Source organism: Micropterus salmoides, unplaced genomic scaffold (assembly GCF_014851395.1).
Source record: "Micropterus salmoides isolate LMB-PRFRI ecotype aquatic unplaced genomic scaffold, ASM1485139v1 Ms_hic_scaffold_9, whole genome shotgun sequence".
NCBI classification, from domain to species: Eukaryota; Metazoa; Chordata; class Actinopteri; order Centrarchiformes; family Centrarchidae; genus Micropterus; species Micropterus salmoides.
This window is the reverse complement of record NW_024044681.1, coordinates 35,312,872-35,330,416: the sequence shown is the minus strand read 5'-3', so window position 1 is coordinate 35,330,416 and position 17,545 is coordinate 35,312,872. Positions and strand designations below refer to the sequence as shown.

At 39.9% G+C, this 17,545-nt stretch overlaps 1 protein-coding gene across 3 annotated transcripts in view; it reads left to right on the top strand.

Moving 5' to 3' along the window:
* The window catches only part of ntm (neurotrimin), a 459,955-nt gene extending 443,317 nt beyond the window's left edge, over positions 1-16,638 (top strand). For all 3 annotated transcript variants that reach the window (XM_038708378.1, XM_038708379.1, XM_038708377.1), the window contains 5 exons: positions 4,770-4,898; positions 5,822-5,942; positions 6,234-6,385; positions 7,983-8,018; positions 11,151-16,638. In XM_038708378.1, coding sequence (XP_038564306.1) covers positions 4,770-4,898; positions 5,822-5,942; positions 6,234-6,385; positions 7,983-8,018; positions 11,151-11,251 — 539 coding nt within the window. In that variant the 3' untranslated portion in view covers positions 11,252-16,638. The remainder of the gene's footprint in view (positions 1-4,769; positions 4,899-5,821; positions 5,943-6,233; positions 6,386-7,982; positions 8,019-11,150) is intronic.
* Positions 16,639-17,545: the final 907 nt, after the last annotated feature.

Genomic DNA, 17,545 nt, shown 5'->3' with positions numbered 1-17,545 from the left:
AGCAGAATTATAAACACAACACTTTTGTTTTTGCCCCATTCATCATGAGCTGAACTCAAAGATCTAAGACTACAACACAAAAGGCCCATTTCTCTCAAATATTGTTCACAAATCTGTCAAAATCTGTGTTATTGAGCACTTATCAGAATCAGTATTGCCAGGTATGTGTACACATATGAGGAATTTGACTCAGCATTGTACATTGCTCACGATGTGCTTACTTATACAATAATACAATGATAAAATCAGACACAGGCTACTGAATAGAGAACACATACACTATTAACAAAACAATATAGACATATTGAGACAGTGCAGTGCTCTGTAGTGCCTACTAGAGGGGAGAAGCTGGAACAGGTTGTGTCCGGGTGAGATGGATCTGCAGTGATGTTTCCTGCCGGTTTCCTGACTCTGGAAATGTCCTGAATGGAGGGTAAGTTGGCACAAATGATTTTTTTCTGCAGTCCTGACTGTCCGTTTGTAGTCTGCTCCAGTCCTTTTTGGTGGCAGATCCAAACCAGACAGTGCAGGAAGTACATCCTCTGCTGGACATTCTTGATGATGGTGTCAGTGTTGGGCTCCCACTTCAGGTCCTGGGATATAGTGGAACCCAGAAACCTGAAGGATTCCACAGCAGACACAGGGCTGTTGAGTATGGTGATGGGGGGCACAGTGGGGGGGCTCCTCCAGAAGTCCACGGTCATCTCCACAGTTTTGAGCGTGTTAAGCTCCAGGTTGTTCTGACCGCACCAGAGAGCCAGCTGATCAACCTCCCGTCTGTAGGCCGACTCGTCACCGTCCCAGATGAGGCCGATGACCGTTGTGTCGTTAGCAAACTTCAGGAGTTTGACAGATGGGTCCCCTGAGTTGCAGTCATTGATGTAGAGGGAGAAGAGCAGTGGGGAGAGCACAACCCTCGGGGGGGCGCCAGTGCTGATAGTCTGGGTGCTAGATGTGATGTTCCCCAGCCTCACCTGCTGACTCCTGTCAGTCAGGAAGTCTGTGATCCACTGACAGGTGGAGGCTGGCACAGTGAGCTGGGTGAATTTGGTGCTGAGGATGTCCGAGATGATGGTGTTGAACGCCGAGCTGAAGTCCACAAACAGGATCCTTGCATATGTCCCTGGAGAGTCAAGGTGTTGCAGGATGTGATGCAGTCCCAAATTGACAGCATCATCCACTGACCTGTTAGCCCTGTAGGCAAACTGCAGGGGGTCCAGCAAGGGGCCTGTAATGTCCTTCAGGTGAGCCAACACCAGTCTTTCAAAGGACTTCATGACTACAGATGTTAGGGCGACGGGCCTGTAGTCATTTAGTCCAGAGATGGAGGGTTTTTTGGGGACCGGGATGACTGTGGAGCATTTGAAGCAGGAGGGAACTTCACACAGCTCCAGTGATCTGTTGAAGATCTGAGTGAAGATGGGGGCCAGCTGGTCCGCACAGATTTTCAGGCAGGATGGAGACACACCGTCAGGTCCAGGAGCCTTCTTGATCTTCTGCCTTTGGAAGAGGTGGCTCACTTCCTCTTCACAGATCTTGATTGCAGGTGAGAGGTCAGAGGGGGAAGGTGACTGTTTGAAGATGGCGTTGGAGTGGGGGAGAGGTGTGACTCTGGGCTTTTCAAACCTACAGTAGAAACCATTCAGCTCGTCTGCCAGTCGTTGAGTACCAGCAGTGTTGAGGGATGGTCTCTTGTAGTTTGTGAGTGCACCTCACAGGTGTGGCATATCAAGATGCTGATCAGACAGCATGGGGATTGCACAGGTGTGCCTTAGGCTGGCCCCAGTAAAAGCCCATTTGAAAATGTGCAATTCCATCACACAGCACTATGCCACAGATGTTGCAAGTTTTGAGGGAGCGTGCAGTTGGCATGCTGACTGCAGGAATGTCCACCAGAGCTGTTGCCCATGAATTAAATGTTTATTTCTCTACCATAAGCTGTCTCCAAAGGTGTTTCAGAGAATTTGGCAGTACATCCAACCGGCCTCACAACCGCAGACCACGTGTAACCACACCAGCCCAGGACCTCCACATCCAGCATCTTCACCTCTGATCATCTGAGACCAGCCACCCGGACAGCTGCTGCAACAATCGGTTTGCATAACCAAAGAATTTTTGCACAAACTGTCAGGAACCATGTCAGGAAAGCTCATCTGCTCGTCATCCTCATCGGGGTCTCAACCTGACTGCAACTTCGCACAGCCATTGAAGAGGAGTGGACCAACATTCCAATGGCCACAATCAACAACCTGATCAACTCTCTGCGAAGGAGATGTGTTGCACTGCATGAGGCAAATGGTGGTCACACCAGTACTGACTGGTGTTTATAATTTTGTTCAGTGTATATAAAAAGTTATTTTTTTGCAATTCAACTGCAATGAAAAAAGTTGAATTATTTGAAGTACATGAAAGTAAATAGAAACCACAGGTTCTTGACAGGTGGCACCTGTGCAGCCTTTAGGCTGCTAACAATCTTGACTGGGAAGAGGCGCAAAAGCCACAGCTGTCTCTACGATAACAATAAAACACGGCTCTTATAGCTGACAGTACATCATGTTTCAATATGCAACCAGTTAACTAGGTCAATGCTTGGTTTCTTACTTCCATGATGTAAAGTAGCTGAGCTACACAAGAGCAAGTTTGGACACTTTCCACCTGAATGCAGCTGCTGTCCAGGAATGTAAATGCTCCGTACGCCTTTCTAGTCTTTTCGACCACTCAAAGCACTTTTACACTACATCTGATTTCAACATTCGCACACTGAGCTCAAAGTGCTCAAACAGAAACTAAGATTCATACACCGGCAGCAATTCAGGGTTTAGTATCTTGCCCAAGTACACTTCAAGATGCAGCCTGGGGGACCTTCCAGTTAACAGCTAACCCGCTCTACCTCCTGAGCCACAGCCGCCCCAGTTGTTGAAGAAGTAGGAAAGAAACAGGAACAATGCAAATACTATAAACTTTTAACAAACAGACTGCTTATTTATATACATAATAACTTATTACTTGAATTGCAAAACTAAGAAATACCAATACCATTACTTACAACAACAAAAAAATCTGGGTACTAAGAGCAAGCTCTTTTTACGAGACACGACCATCGCTAAACTGCAAAACCACACAGTCCAACAGCAAGCGTAGAGTGGTGCTACAGGGCAGTGTTTCTTGGCCGAGGACAGACACTGGCTTTCAAAGAGTTTTAGTCTCTTTATTAATTCAGTTAGTAGATGACAGTTTAATTAGATAACCCCCTCACTCATTAAATACATGGCCTCTGCTATCTAATATAGCTGCTCTGCCCTTTTCCCCTCAAGCTTTACATAAATGTGATAAAAGTGTAGTAAATTCTTTAGTTAGCAGAGACAATCTTCATTTCATATTAAGCACCTTGCCCACATTATGATAAACTGCAGGAAACTCTGCTGTGGTATAAAACAAGACTTTGAACGACAGCGATGACAGGATTATTTTAAAGCAATAGAAGCATTCACGCATACCAACCGCAAGATTACTATTAATAAGGCATATGTGAGTTTGTTTGTTTTTTTATTTTATTTTTGAGGCCATTTACTATGGAGAATCATTGATTTCTTGTGTCAGTCTGGTGGACAGCTGCTTATGCTGCTAATGTGATGCTACCTGCCATAAAATGGACGCTTGATGTGAGGAACGTGCGTCAGCTGGCAGCCTTGTCTTGATTAACTCTCCTCAGAGAATCACAGTGCAGCTTTAACTGACACTGTGGTCTCTATTGGCAAAAGGTAGTATCTCCTTTTGATAGAAAGCTATGTAGAGAAGGAACGGAGTGGAACCTGAAAACCTAGATGAGTCCTCCTGATACTCCTCGTCAGGTGATCAGTGTGTCAGTGAGGACTTCTCTCCATAACAACATTCCCAGGTGCAATTTAGTAATGTGCCAAAACCTAGCAAAGTGAATCCATGTGCAATTTATTACTGTCACCTACAAACATCTTGGGAGGAGGCTTGAAGTCAATTACGCCTTTTGTTCTTTAGGTTGAGTGCTGTATTAAGTGTCTCTGTCAAGCGTGTCAAATTGATACAAGAAAAAGTAGCGGGCGGGCATTTTCCCTCGTTCATATTCTCATATCTCAGTAGTAGTCCTGGTGTGCTTGCAGGCTTAAGAGACACAAAAAAGAGCAAGTTCTGACAGACAAGTGATAATGAGTGGGGGCTGAACAAAGCACTAATCACCAAGTGTTGTAATGTCCTCAGAAAAGTGTCAGTGAGCTCAGGAACCGGTCTTTGTACATGTTGAAAGAAACAATAGAGGAGTGTTAGAGGCAGAGGCAGAATTGGGCACATGTCATGCTATTTACTTGTGTAAGTTTTGACACACATGTAGCTGTGTGAATTTTGGCTGTCATACCAGATCTGGTTGCAACGAGAATTAAGGGAATCTGTCAGCACTCCTGCTGCTGCTGCTGAACTTGGATCTTTGATATCTGCGTTGGAGGTAGAACTGAACTTCTCTCTGTGTTTTGTTAATACTGAAATAGTGTCTCTTTTTGTAAATATAAATACCAGGAAAAAAGAATTGGTTGCACTGCATCACAGGTCAGAAACAAAATTATCATTATTAATACCTTCCTCCTTTCTCTCCATGAACTTGTGACGGTTTCTTTCCCAGAAGCCACGCATGTGACACAGAGTGTGAAAATGACTATCAAGGCCACAGCTGTTGACTTGCTGCATTAACTCTGAATGACCCTCTCCACCTTCTTCCACTTTGTGTGTGTGACCTTTTATAGGGGACCTGGCATCAGACGATGAGTACCTGGAAATCCCATCTATCTCCAGACATAGAGCTGGGACTTACGAATGCACAGCCGTCAACGATATCGATACAGACGTCCAGACCGTAGACATCACCGTCAACTGTAAGTCCACTTTGGCCGAAAAATGAAAACATTTTAATATAGGATTGAGTAAAATAGGTAATTGTATTTGAATAAACAGTGCTAAAATGATTGGTCAATTCATAGATTAGTCTATTGGCAGAAAAAATACATCAGCAAATATGATAATCATTTAATCATTTATCAAGCAAAATGGCCAAATCTTTACTGGTTCCAGCTTCTCAAATATGAGCTTTGCTGCTTTTCTCTGTGTTATATAATTGTAAACTGAGTACCAATGCATAGTTGGACTGTGGTTGTAGTTGTAGCCTGACTAATAAGCAGAGTAATTAGTGGTGGCCATTCTAATGTTTAACTCAGCTGATTTAAGTTGTAAAATGTACATATTTAGATTTAAAAATGGATTTTCATGGATTTCCCAGAATCCATTTATTTATTGACCCTGCATTGACCACTCTTCTAAATTGCAATGGGGCTGAATAGTTCTTGCATGTGCTTTCCTATTGGAACTATTACTACAATAATTCAAATGTACTGGATTGGAATGGAGTTATGCAACCCTAATATTTATATGGATCAAAAGCCAGTATCCAAGGCACACAGAGCCCAGAACAAAATGTGAGGATTTGGGGGCACATACAGTATACAGCATGAACTGAACGCTCGCCCAAACATTTACAGTCAAATACGTTTGCTAATGTTTAGCTTCTTTGCTGAAGCTTAATTAGACTGGTTAATTCCTTTGCATCATATGCTGACATCATCCACTGTGATAAATATTGGACAAAATTTTAACATCACTCGAGGTCATGGTGTAGATCACAGCTATGAATCTAAATCCTCTGTAGAAGAGAAGAGGCTCTGACCCCTCTCCTGATATTCTTGACTTGTACTGCCTTGTAGTCCTGATCGCAGTGCTCTCATGTGTTGCCGCCTGCTTGTAGATGCTCCAACTGTGTCAGAGGGCAGAGACGTTGGAGTGACTCTGGGCCAAAGAGGAGTGCTGGAGTGTGAGGCTGATGCAGTGCCTGAGGCAGATTTTGAGTGGTATAAAGATGACAGGAGGTAATGGGATTTACATTTGTATTTGACACAGGCAAATGGATGAAGCGTGTGTGTGTGTGTGTGTGTGTGTGTGTGCATGCTTACTGCAACCCCTTTCACAAGTATTGGTTATTGATCAGCTGCCAGTCATACATTAAGCTTGCTAAAAATTGGTCCTAATTATTAATAAAATTATTATTGTGCTCAGGAATATAGGTAATTTGGCAAATGACTTTGGAAAAGAAAACATAATGGACATGGTTAATTGCATACACTGTCTGTCAATGGATTTTTTCTTTTGCTCCGATGTAGGATCCTCAATGGCTTTGATGGCATGGAAATTGTGAATACTGGATCACTGTCGAAGCTGACATTTTTTAATGTGTCGGACGGAGATTATGGCAACTACACTTGTGTCGCCATTAACAAACTTGGGAGCTCAAACACAAGCTTCCTTCTGTATGGTGAGTACAGTAATCTGTAAAATTTATAGTACTAGATAAACTGATATAAAATGCTGTAAATGTTAAGTGTACATTTTAAGTAAAGTAATAATCTGCATCTGTTTTTTCATATACAGTAAATCTCCATTCTGCTTCTCTCTATCAGTGTGATTCAAACTTTATCCATTTTCTGAAAGCTTGTACAGCTACTGTTTTTAAACATAAATTTATATGCAGGCAGCCACAATTTGTGTAAAATAAATATACCAAAATGAAAAAAATCGAATAAGCCACAGCCTGGCTTTATGTGATTTCATTAGTTGCTCAGTTTTGTGCATGTACTTAGAGAGCTGGATCCTGTGTTCCCAGATGTCCCTAAAAAGTAGACAGGCTTCCACATTTTGGGGCCTGAAGAGCGTGAGTCCTCGTCTGGCTCAGCCGGCTGACTTCCTGCTGGCTCCCCACATTAATGAGAGGCATAACAATAATTCACTGATACTGCTCTTTTTAATTTTTATTGGACCAATTGGCTCATATTCTGCTGATATAGAGTCATTTGTGAAGCTCAGAAAAAGAGCACACACTGTTTTGATAATTGTTTCTTTTCTAGTGACTGTATAAGGGAAAAAGTCTTTAGCCCCTTTCAGACACGCACCTCTGCGTAAATGTGATGGTAGTCATGGTCACTGACTGTAGTTTGTTCATTTTTGTTCTCAGATGAGTGATCACATCAAGGTTCATTACACTGTGACATTCAGCGCTGATTCAGTCTGTTGTTGGTCCAAAATGTTACAGTCAGGTCTACACAAAATTAGGCCCACAGAGCACCATTCGTAAGGTTAATTGCTCAGCAGCCAACAGAATTATCACATTGAGATTATTTCTGTGGCTTTTGTTGTATTTTAATACACTTTTTAATGTACTGTGTATTGCCGCTGAGCTAACGAGACGACAATAATTATTCAGTATTAGACAGTATTGAACAGCTCTATGCCTCATGTTTGTATAAGCAACCAAGTCACTTTTAATGTAAAATGGAACAATTATTTATTGCTCTGTTCTCCTCGTTAGTAGGATCACAGTAAGAAATGTATTGCTTACTTGTAAACTCTTATGCACAGTGACAACAACATTTTTTAATAAACCAGAAGACACTGTGACTCAGAAATTATGGAATAGATCAGGAAATAGATTAGGAGATTCACTGTGAGAGGAAGTGGCAAGCATCCCTCACACTGGTGATGGTCATGATTCAGCCTCTGAGAAAACACTCTCCGCTCACTCTTGAACACCTGGTGCCAAATATCTCATGAGCATTGTGGCTTTTTCTGTAACTGTCCTACCATGTCTCATTGAAGCCATAAGGAAAATGTACATAAAAGACACCTCTGTGACATCACTTTAACCGAACTGATGAAGCTTTACAATGGACTTTTGACACCGTCTGTACTTTGATGAATGGCTGATCAGTTTGAACACACAAGTGTGCAACAGTGCAGCCACAGTGTAGAAGTCCATTGAGCAGCCTACCTATCATGCTTTTCACAATTGTTGTCAATGATGTGTTGCTGTTCTGGTTTCGATAAGTTGCTCTGTTCCATTTGTTTCCCTGGTGTAGTGGTAATTGAACCCACTAGCTCAACGCTACTGCAAGGTTAGTATTCTGCACCAGCATGCACTTCAGCTGCCGTGCATTGAAAATATTAACAGCATGCTGGCACATGACAAACATTGGCATTTTCACAAACTGGAAGTTAGACAACAGTGTCACCGGAGTTATACACAGTGTGTGACGAGAGAAGAGACAAATCATTTCTGGCTGGGTCTAGTTTGTACTGTAATACTTTAATAAGTATTTGTTCTCTTCAGAAATTGATGAGTCAAAGCTGTTGTGTGGCAAGCAGCATCTTTGAAAAAGAGTAATAGCAAAACAAACTGCCATTCAAATGTCATGTGATACCTTTGTGAAAATGGTCATTGTTGCCCATTTCTTTTACCGTGTCTCATCTTTCTCCTTTGCAAACCTAACCGCTTCACTGTCTGACATGGCTTCATTTTGATTTTTGCATGGCATTTTTCCAATGTAAGTATTCATCTTCTTTTATTATCATCATTTGTGCTTGTGTGATTGTTTGTGCGTTGTCGTTACTGTATTTCCGCTGTACATACTACATGGAAAACAGCAAAAGCAAACACAGAAATCTGTAGAACCTCTTTGCAAGCTGAAATGTCTCTTGTATCTGCAAATAGTGACAAACATGATAAACAAACACAGAAGCTGTGGCAATAGTGTGGAGAACACCTCACCCATCTTGTCATTTAATGTGCCTTTGTGACTGGTGGTTGCAGCATCTTGTAAGCAAACGCACTCCATTAACACAATTGTATTAATGCCTTTGATTTTGACTAAGAGTGAACGTCATTATTCTAATTAGCCATATGCAGGATTAGGGATAATCCACTGTGGCAGAGTAATTGGATAGACGCCCCAAAGGAAACTGTGGTGAACTCATGGAAATCCAGGGGAAATGAGTAGTCATTGTGTTGCAAGCTTCAAAGTAAAAAGTTAAAATTTGTCCTCAATCCTCATACAATGCATTCATTTAGATGGAACTTGCCTCATCCCTGAAAAGAGCATGAAGAAAATATTATATGTTTTAGTTTTTGCATCATGAAATTGTATTTAAGTTTAGCAGTAGATTCCTGGAAATGTATTAAATCTGTGCAAACATTGTAACATTTAGAATACATCTATAATACCAAAGGTGCATTAAATACTAAAGAATAAAGCTGACATTTTGACAAACTAATTCAAGAACATTTTCAGCAATTCTCATTAGGGAAAAACTGAAAAATATACTTCCAACGATTGGATTCGATATTATTTTGTAATGTCAGACTTATTATATTAATATTAGCTACAACCTCACTGAGATTAGATCTGACTCCCAGTTACATCTGACCAAGGCAAATCTGGAAGTCAAAGCAAAATCTTAAGAAAATCCTGTTTCAGAGCATTTCTCAGTACAAAGAGTGCCCTTGTTAAATATAGAGTGACCTTTAAGCACTAGATGCAGAGCAATGCTCAGTTTTAATCCCTTCAAACCTTAGTGTAGCATTTGATGCTGCAGACCATGTCACCTTGATCATCAGACTCAAAAACGAGAGCAATCTGCAGCACTAAATGCTCACCTTCTATCTCTCTAATGGAAGCTTTTACTGTACATAATATTGTCATTTTATGTGGTATTTATTTAAAGTTCCCAACAAAGATGGTTTTCCTGGCTTTGGTTTCCTGCTTCCAGTCATTCATTATCATCCAAACAATTACACATTCATATTCAGCCATGTCTGCTTCAGAAAATAAGTTGTCACAACATGATGTGTGTCAAATACATACTGACTGTATAAGAAACGCCTTTACTTTAGCATGAATAAATCTGCAAGAATAAATCAGACCATAAGGTTGATTAACTTACAACATATAAGAAACTGAAATAAACTATTTTACAGATACAGACAGATTTGGCTGTATATGCTTAGCATGGTAAAGTAATAAGGATGTCAACAATATATAATAGGGGCATAGACTGAAAACAAAGAAGCACCTTAGAATAGAACCTTCAGATACTCCGTACCAATGATCTAGTCCCGATTTGGCATCGACGTTGGTTTAAGTTAAAATGAACATCATCCAACAAACGATTAAAATGCTTTATTTCTGTGTTTTTTGAATGTCCCCCGGCAGCGTCTCCTAGAAATGACATAATACTAATTTGTTCTGTCAATTTGTAAGGAAACTATAATAATATATATATATAATAATTTTCCCCTGGATTATGTTCAGTGACAATGTTAATGCCAGTGAAGGGAGGTGGTTGGCATATAAAGACCAGGTTCAGGACTTTGACACCAGGGACTGGGGTTCACATCCTGAGTTCCATGTATGGTTAGGTTTAGAAAATAAAAGCACTTGCTTAGGTTAGTGAAACATCATGATTTTGTTTTTATTGTTGATAAGATTAGGTGGTTCTGTCTCAGTTGATTTTTCCAGTTTTTAATCCCACAATCTCCTCCTAAACTTAACCCCGTGCTGAATACATAAACATAACCATTAAAAAGTGCCATGCTTTAGTTGCAATGAGCTGGTACATATATTGTTGGAAAACAAATGGAATATGTTGCCAGTGAGAATTTTCAAAATTTTCAACATTTATCAACACACAGCTGTGTTGTTATTAAAATGAATTTTGTAGATGCATTTGGCAACTTGCCAGATATGTTCATTAAAAATGTTCCTATTTATGTTGATTAAAAAAGAAGGATCACTGCCTTTCTCTCTGTATTTTTATTATTATTATTATTAGTATTACTCTGCAAATCTGATTTCTAGGAGTTACTTCATTCACAGATTCATTAACAATTCAGTGTCTTAGGGTCACACACGTCTGCTAGTGCTACCATATTCTGTCATGTAAACTACATGGTAATACAAACTAATATTCCATACCTCTGAACACCCACTAATTCTAAACTATAAATTCAAAATGCAAAACTGTGTGATCACTTATCATGTACACTGGTTTGCATATAGAAATGATGTACAAACAGTCACAGTAATCACAAAGTCATACATTTAGTGGAATGCTGGGCAGGAATTAAGCCAAAGAATTGTTATCAGCAGATAGGAATAGATAGTTTATCTGATCATTTATGTACCTCCAGTTAACACAAACCAATCTTCAATGGTGAAACTTAACCATGTTGTTTTTTTTCCACCTGTCAGGACCGAGAGCAGTTCAGGATGGCAGCGGCGGCGCCATGGGAGTGCACTCACACACCTGTCTCCTCTTCATAGTGTTTCTGCCGTTCCTGCTCAGATTTTGAAGAGGAATGGATTCGAACACAAATGTTTGTGTGTGTGCGTGCGTGCGTGTGTGTATGCGTGCGTGCGTGTGTGCGTCTGATGTTTTCTTTTCAACCGGAACCATAAACTGATGCACAGTGAGTGCATGAAGTATCCTGCTACGTAATTATGTTGACCCACTAAATAAGTACGTAACAAAAGTTTCTGTTGTTTTTTTTAGATTTCAAGGATGTAACAAATGTTTCACATTTTAATTGAATTATGTTGGATATTTTTCTCTCTAAATTATATAATTCTGGATTGTCTCTTTTTATGTATATGTCTCTGAAAAAAAAAATACTTTTTTAATGTGGTGTCTCTTATTCAAATGGATTTGTCTTAATTTTTAACCACATTGCATATTCATCTCAACTAAAAAAAGGCAAATTTACAGCAAGTATGAGAGGTGAATGTTAAAAACCTCAAAGTCAAACAGAGATAGTGAAGCAGACGGAATTTAGGTTACCCTGAGGCTGACGGCCTAGTATTATCATATTTTAATGTATAATAATTATCATTCAGTCTGGTTGATGCAAGCAGAATTGTTTTTGACCTCCAAGTATTCTCAGCATTATAGCGATACTACTTGCAGTTGTGTTATGCTAATATTTTAATTACATTTTTCAATTATGTTTAGTTTTAAATATTTTGAGAAGGCAAAATATGAAGTTGTAATTATTTAGGACAAATGCCCTAGTTTTATGTCTTTGTTGTCTTTTTTTTTTTACCAGTACAATTGTACACAAAAATGGTGTCAAGAATAATTATGTTATAATTAAGTAGTTAAAAATGGAGAGAGAGTTTAGTCACTGGTGTGGAGACTGTGTCTGACTTGAGCAATGCAGATGTATTAATGCTGTTCCTACTTGTGTAAACATCATGCCATTTCTACACAACATGGTTATTTGAGAAAATGTTCCTGTTCATGTTCCAGACCAGCACTTTAGGGTTAGAGACCACTCAGTAAAATCATGCTAATAGAAAATAAACACTTTCTGCATGTATTTAGACACCAATAACCCAAAGACTTTAGCAGTTTATACGCCACACTTCATAGGATTTGTGTTTTCTAGTCTCAACACCAAACACTTTTTCCATAGTATTGTCTTTTCACCACCTACAAGAGGGTAAACATGTTGTGTTATAATATGGGTTTAACATAAGGGGGTTATTTGGAAATCATAGATACCTTTAAACCAAAATGTACAGTTTGTGGTTTATGACTGTGAAATGCTCATCTGAACATAACATTTCCAGCTCTTATTGAAAAGAAAGGAATTGCAGGCTCACTGTACTGTTTGTGAGGCAATTTCATCAACTGAAATTGATCAGTTGTTCGAGCAAAAACACTACAGCTGCTCTTGTCACTTGACATAAAGCTTGCATTATAAGAAAAGACAGGTGATGTGAGAAAACAAGAAAATCCTATATCTGTGTTCTATGGAGAAAGATCAGCGCAGCACCACTGGCGCTGTGAGAGGCAGCATACAAACGACAGACCTCCATTACCTTAGTTTATTGAGTGTGAGGACTTTATGCAACAATCAGATACCTCTCACGACAAGGCAGCAAGAATTAAAGCCAGTAATTTATCTTTTTCACATCTCTTATGTTGGCAAACAATTTACACCAACTGCCAGACCACACTCAGGTTCCCCCCAGCAGTGGAAAAGAGTTGAGTGACAACAACAAAAAAGCCAGACGTGATGTTAGGCTACTGGTTTTGCAATGTGGGAGGCAATGCCTCTCTTTTGCAAAGTGTATTGCTGTTTGTGTTTGTAGACGCACAAACACAACCATTATTGACTGTTGGTTTCTATGAGAGCTGCACTCCACATCATCGGATTGTGTGCAGCACTAAAGGATTTGGAGGATTCCATTAACACAACATCAAACAGGAACAGTGAATTAAAACAAATTAGTCTGTGTGCCTGTTTAATGGTGGGGCAATGATGTGCTTCTTATGAACCCCCAGCTCTGATTGAGTGTGTTTTCACATATGGTTATTTTAAATTAATGCGAGCTCGGTCAACACTGAGCAGGCCCAAAGGAGAAGAGCGAGCCAGAGCCGGTGATCTCTGCTCTGTTAATGTTCATCTTTTCCTCTCTTAAAAGAAAATTCTCATATTTTTTTCCTGGCTTGCCCCCAGCTCTGGTGAGGTCATAGTCCACCACCCATGTGCACCTCAGTTTTTCTTTTTGCTTCGTGGCTCTTGGGGATAACAAGGTTTATGCTCCTTGATGTGAAAAAAGAGCCAATACCCAAATCAAAACGGCATGAAACAGATAGGGCCATTATTGAAATTGATCAGGGTAATCATCAGCTGAATCTGACAGGCTAATCATGGTTTGTTTTCACACACAAGACAAAGAGAGAGAGAGAGAGAGAGAGAGAGAGAGAGAGAGTCAGCCACTGCAGACTATTCATCTCCAGCACAGTGATGTTTGGAAATGACATGGTAATTATTCCATCCTGGCTTGAAGGGTGGCATCACTGATCTCTCGTCTATTTTGCAGTCATTTTGCCACAAGATTAACCACATTTAAGATGAACTGAAGTCAGATCACCTCCCAAGGAGGTCTGTGCTGGGATCCCTTCAGAAGGGCTTGTGTGAAGTGGTTGCTGTCAATTTGCACAAACAATCACACTCATTGCTTTGAGTTCACTTGAAAGGTTGAAAAGGAGCCAAATGTGAACGCAGCTCGCTTAATAGTTTGTCTGAAAATCAATTAACAAAAACACACACCTCACTACTTCTCTTTCTGGCACACACACCTGCGCCACAGATTCTTCTGAAGTAAGACGGTTTATTGTAAATTTCTGCCTACATTTGTTTTGTAGAACAGCCAAGCACACATTGTAAAAGCTGGGTCATTTAGTTTATTTTTTCTACCTCTGAGCATTCATTAAACTCCAATTATTTAACGGCACAGCAATTACCACCTTAAAGTAATATTTAGATCTGGTCATGGATGTGCATTATGTGCGCTGTAATAACAATGTAAGTGAGACTCATTGACAAAAACCCTTGCTCTACCACACTGCTGCATGGTCACTATTGTTTCTCCGGGAGTATCACAGCACTCCACAGGTTTCTGAAAAGACATTGCAGTTTATTTTCTTTGTCTTTAATGAGTGTCATGTTGTTTTGTTGAAGCAGATCAAATACTGAGGACAAACCCATGTTAAGTGCTTACCTTTAGAATACAAACGGATCTGTACAAACCAGCAGGGCTGCTGTGAAATTATAACATGTATTGCTAGATTAAATTCAAATGAATTTTTTTTTAAACACGTAACCAGAGGTAAGGAAGTGATTTTATAGCGGACTTAAGACACCTAATATCCACCTTATAATAGCGATGCCATATGGTCACTATGGCAGTGATTCAGAGTTGAGGCTGCACTGAGCATTAGAGACTTCAAACCAAAACTGAGCAAATTAATATTCTGACTTTAGATGCATCATTAAGAGGAACCCTGCTAATTGTCAATATCAAGCAAGCATTTTGTGTTTTAACTGATGAGATCTGTGGTCACAGACACAATGTGGTAAACTGTGAGGCACTGAGCTGAAGAAGAAACAGAGGCAATGAGCAATCTGATCTGTGACATGAGGACGAGGTATTCTGCCTCTTCAGTGGCGATAGAAAGCAGTCAGCACCTGTCAGATTTCTGCTAGAAATCCTGCTGGATCATATTCAAAAGTTTTGGCCTTGGTCTGAGCCACATGCAGCTAACAGAAAAGTATCATCTTCGTTTCATTCTTCTCCCTGCTGTTCCAAACATGTTACAAGAGAAGGCATGCGGAGAAAACCTATGCAGGTTGCTTCTTTAAACGCTTAATTTGGATTGTTTTCTGACCTGAGGCCTTTTGTATTTCTTAGCACCAGGGATCTAGATGCATTGTGGCCACTGGTTGCCTCAAGGTTAGACAAGCTGACTAGCACAGCAGTTAAATAAACACAATCTCATTACATTTAGTGAGACAGTGTGATGTTTTGCTTTGCACAACACAGCTATTTGCCATGTTATGGCTCATTTAGTTGAGAAAACGCTAATAAGTTCTCAGTTGGCCCCTCATATTGTCCTGTTGTTAACTGGACTCATCCTCTATTGTAGAACTGAAGGGATATAAGCCTCACTCAGTGTTGTGACTGCAGCTCTTTGCTAAATACAGTAACAGCATGTTTATGCAAGCAGTCTCTTCGTGAGTTAAATACAGTTAAAAATTGAACATTGATTGTTTCTCCCTATGAGGTATGAACAGCTGCATATAACATGCATCACAGTCAGGCAAACTGAACACAGCAGGAGTTGGCATACCTACTTCAATGGGAAATAAGCAACTTCCATAATTGATAATAATTCATCAGCTCTCAGACAAACAGTAGGCACTTGTACTTCAGTTTCTTTCTGCATGACATTAAAAAGTCAGCCTCTGTGCTGTCTTATTAGAGCAAATGCAAATGTTCCAAACTCCCACCAAGCATGACTTTTAAAAAGGATATGCAAGACACACTGCAAGTCCCATTCAAGCCAAACTTATAATGATAAAACCTAGCAACCCGGGGAGAGGATCTTGGAAATACACTAGTAAAATATTTCTCATCCACCCCCAAAGTTCAGCTAGGAAACTGCACTGAGAAGGCCTGAATACACATAACTTTCCCTTTTTCTGTCTGACTCCAGTCAGCCAATTCTGAATCACAGCCCATGAAGGCTTATATTTTGGCAGTAGCGCTGCATATTTATGTTGATATGACCAGTTCTATTGTCTGTTTGAAGACTGCTAAGGATTGCAGGACTCATTCTCTCTTAACCCAAGCAAACATGGGCCCAGTTGGAACATTGGCTGAGTTGGAGAAAAAACTATGAGTATATTTATTTTCTTTGTCTCCATATGTGCAAGGCAAGAGAATAGTCTTTGAAGAAAAACTGACACCATTTATGAAAAATGACTGAGCTTGTACCGCACCTACCAGATATTACTATTAATTTTAGGTGTTTTGTGACATTTGTGTGATTTGTATTGGATTCTGGAAGAGATCATTTTTGGATGTGAACTTTAGTTAGACATGAGAAATCAAACCTTTGTCTCAGCTGCCAGGGGATTATCATAACAGACGCATGAAGTCTCATGATCTGTTGGGATTTATTTTGGATGATTCACATTAATAAAATTATTCCCTTTGCCTGGCTACAAGTTCACAGGGCTCTCTTCAGATTAGATTGTTCCCAAGTGAAGGGGGACATCATGCTTTTTGTGTCCCTGCAATGTAAAGGAATGTTGGTTCATATGTATTTTCTTGATGCAAAGTGTGTGCTCATATTTAAGACTGACAATAATAAAATGTTGTATCTTAAGATCGTGTGGTGTTTGTGGTGTTTTTTCAGGGTTTATTCCCATTGACTATACATATGAACAAATCAAATCTTTTTCTATTTTGCACTGCCAGCAAATTTTCCAAGGTGTACAGACAGCAATGTTGCCTAAAATGGCAACTATCCAAAAACAAGACAGCTCTATTGATTTTTTGATCCCACAGAAGTTCTGACCTTGGACTGAGCTCATTGCGGTCTGTCCACTACATTACCAACAACTGCAAACTGCAGTTTACTAAATGACACCAGTGTGTCTTGAAGCCTGAACACAGTGTATTTTAAGGGTTCTGGTACATCAATTATGGACAGCCACAGCAGGAGGTCTGCCATAAAGCTCTGAATCTGTTTCTCTTCCTCCACCACAAATGTTAATTTCACACTGTAGCTGAATGCAAAATTGCTGTTGCAGTTGCTGTATAGCTGATACATGTAACAAGAATCTGAAGGCTTCCAATGGGAGTTGTCACTGGCAATGATGCTTGTGACCTAGAACAGTGATTCACTAGACAGTAAATAATGTAAAGCATGTCCATGGTATATACAGTATATAAGGTATTGTGGTTTTTATTGTATTTTTTAAGTGGTGACAGAAAATGGCTTTGCAGTTGGCATCCCACTGCGCTACTTCAGCCTCAACGAATATTTAATTCATGCAAACATCTGCTCTCTGCAGCTGAGAGTTCCTCCATACACCACTGACTGAATACAGTGTTGGAAAAATAAAAGATTTTTCTTTGCCTTATGTTAAAGACCATTCTATTACACTCAGGGGTATAACAAAACACTCAACCCACAAGGCGAGGCGAGACACAAGATTGGGTTCACGAGATCGAGACAAGACAAAATTTTCATTATATGAAAATTTTCATTATATGAAAATTTTGAGCAT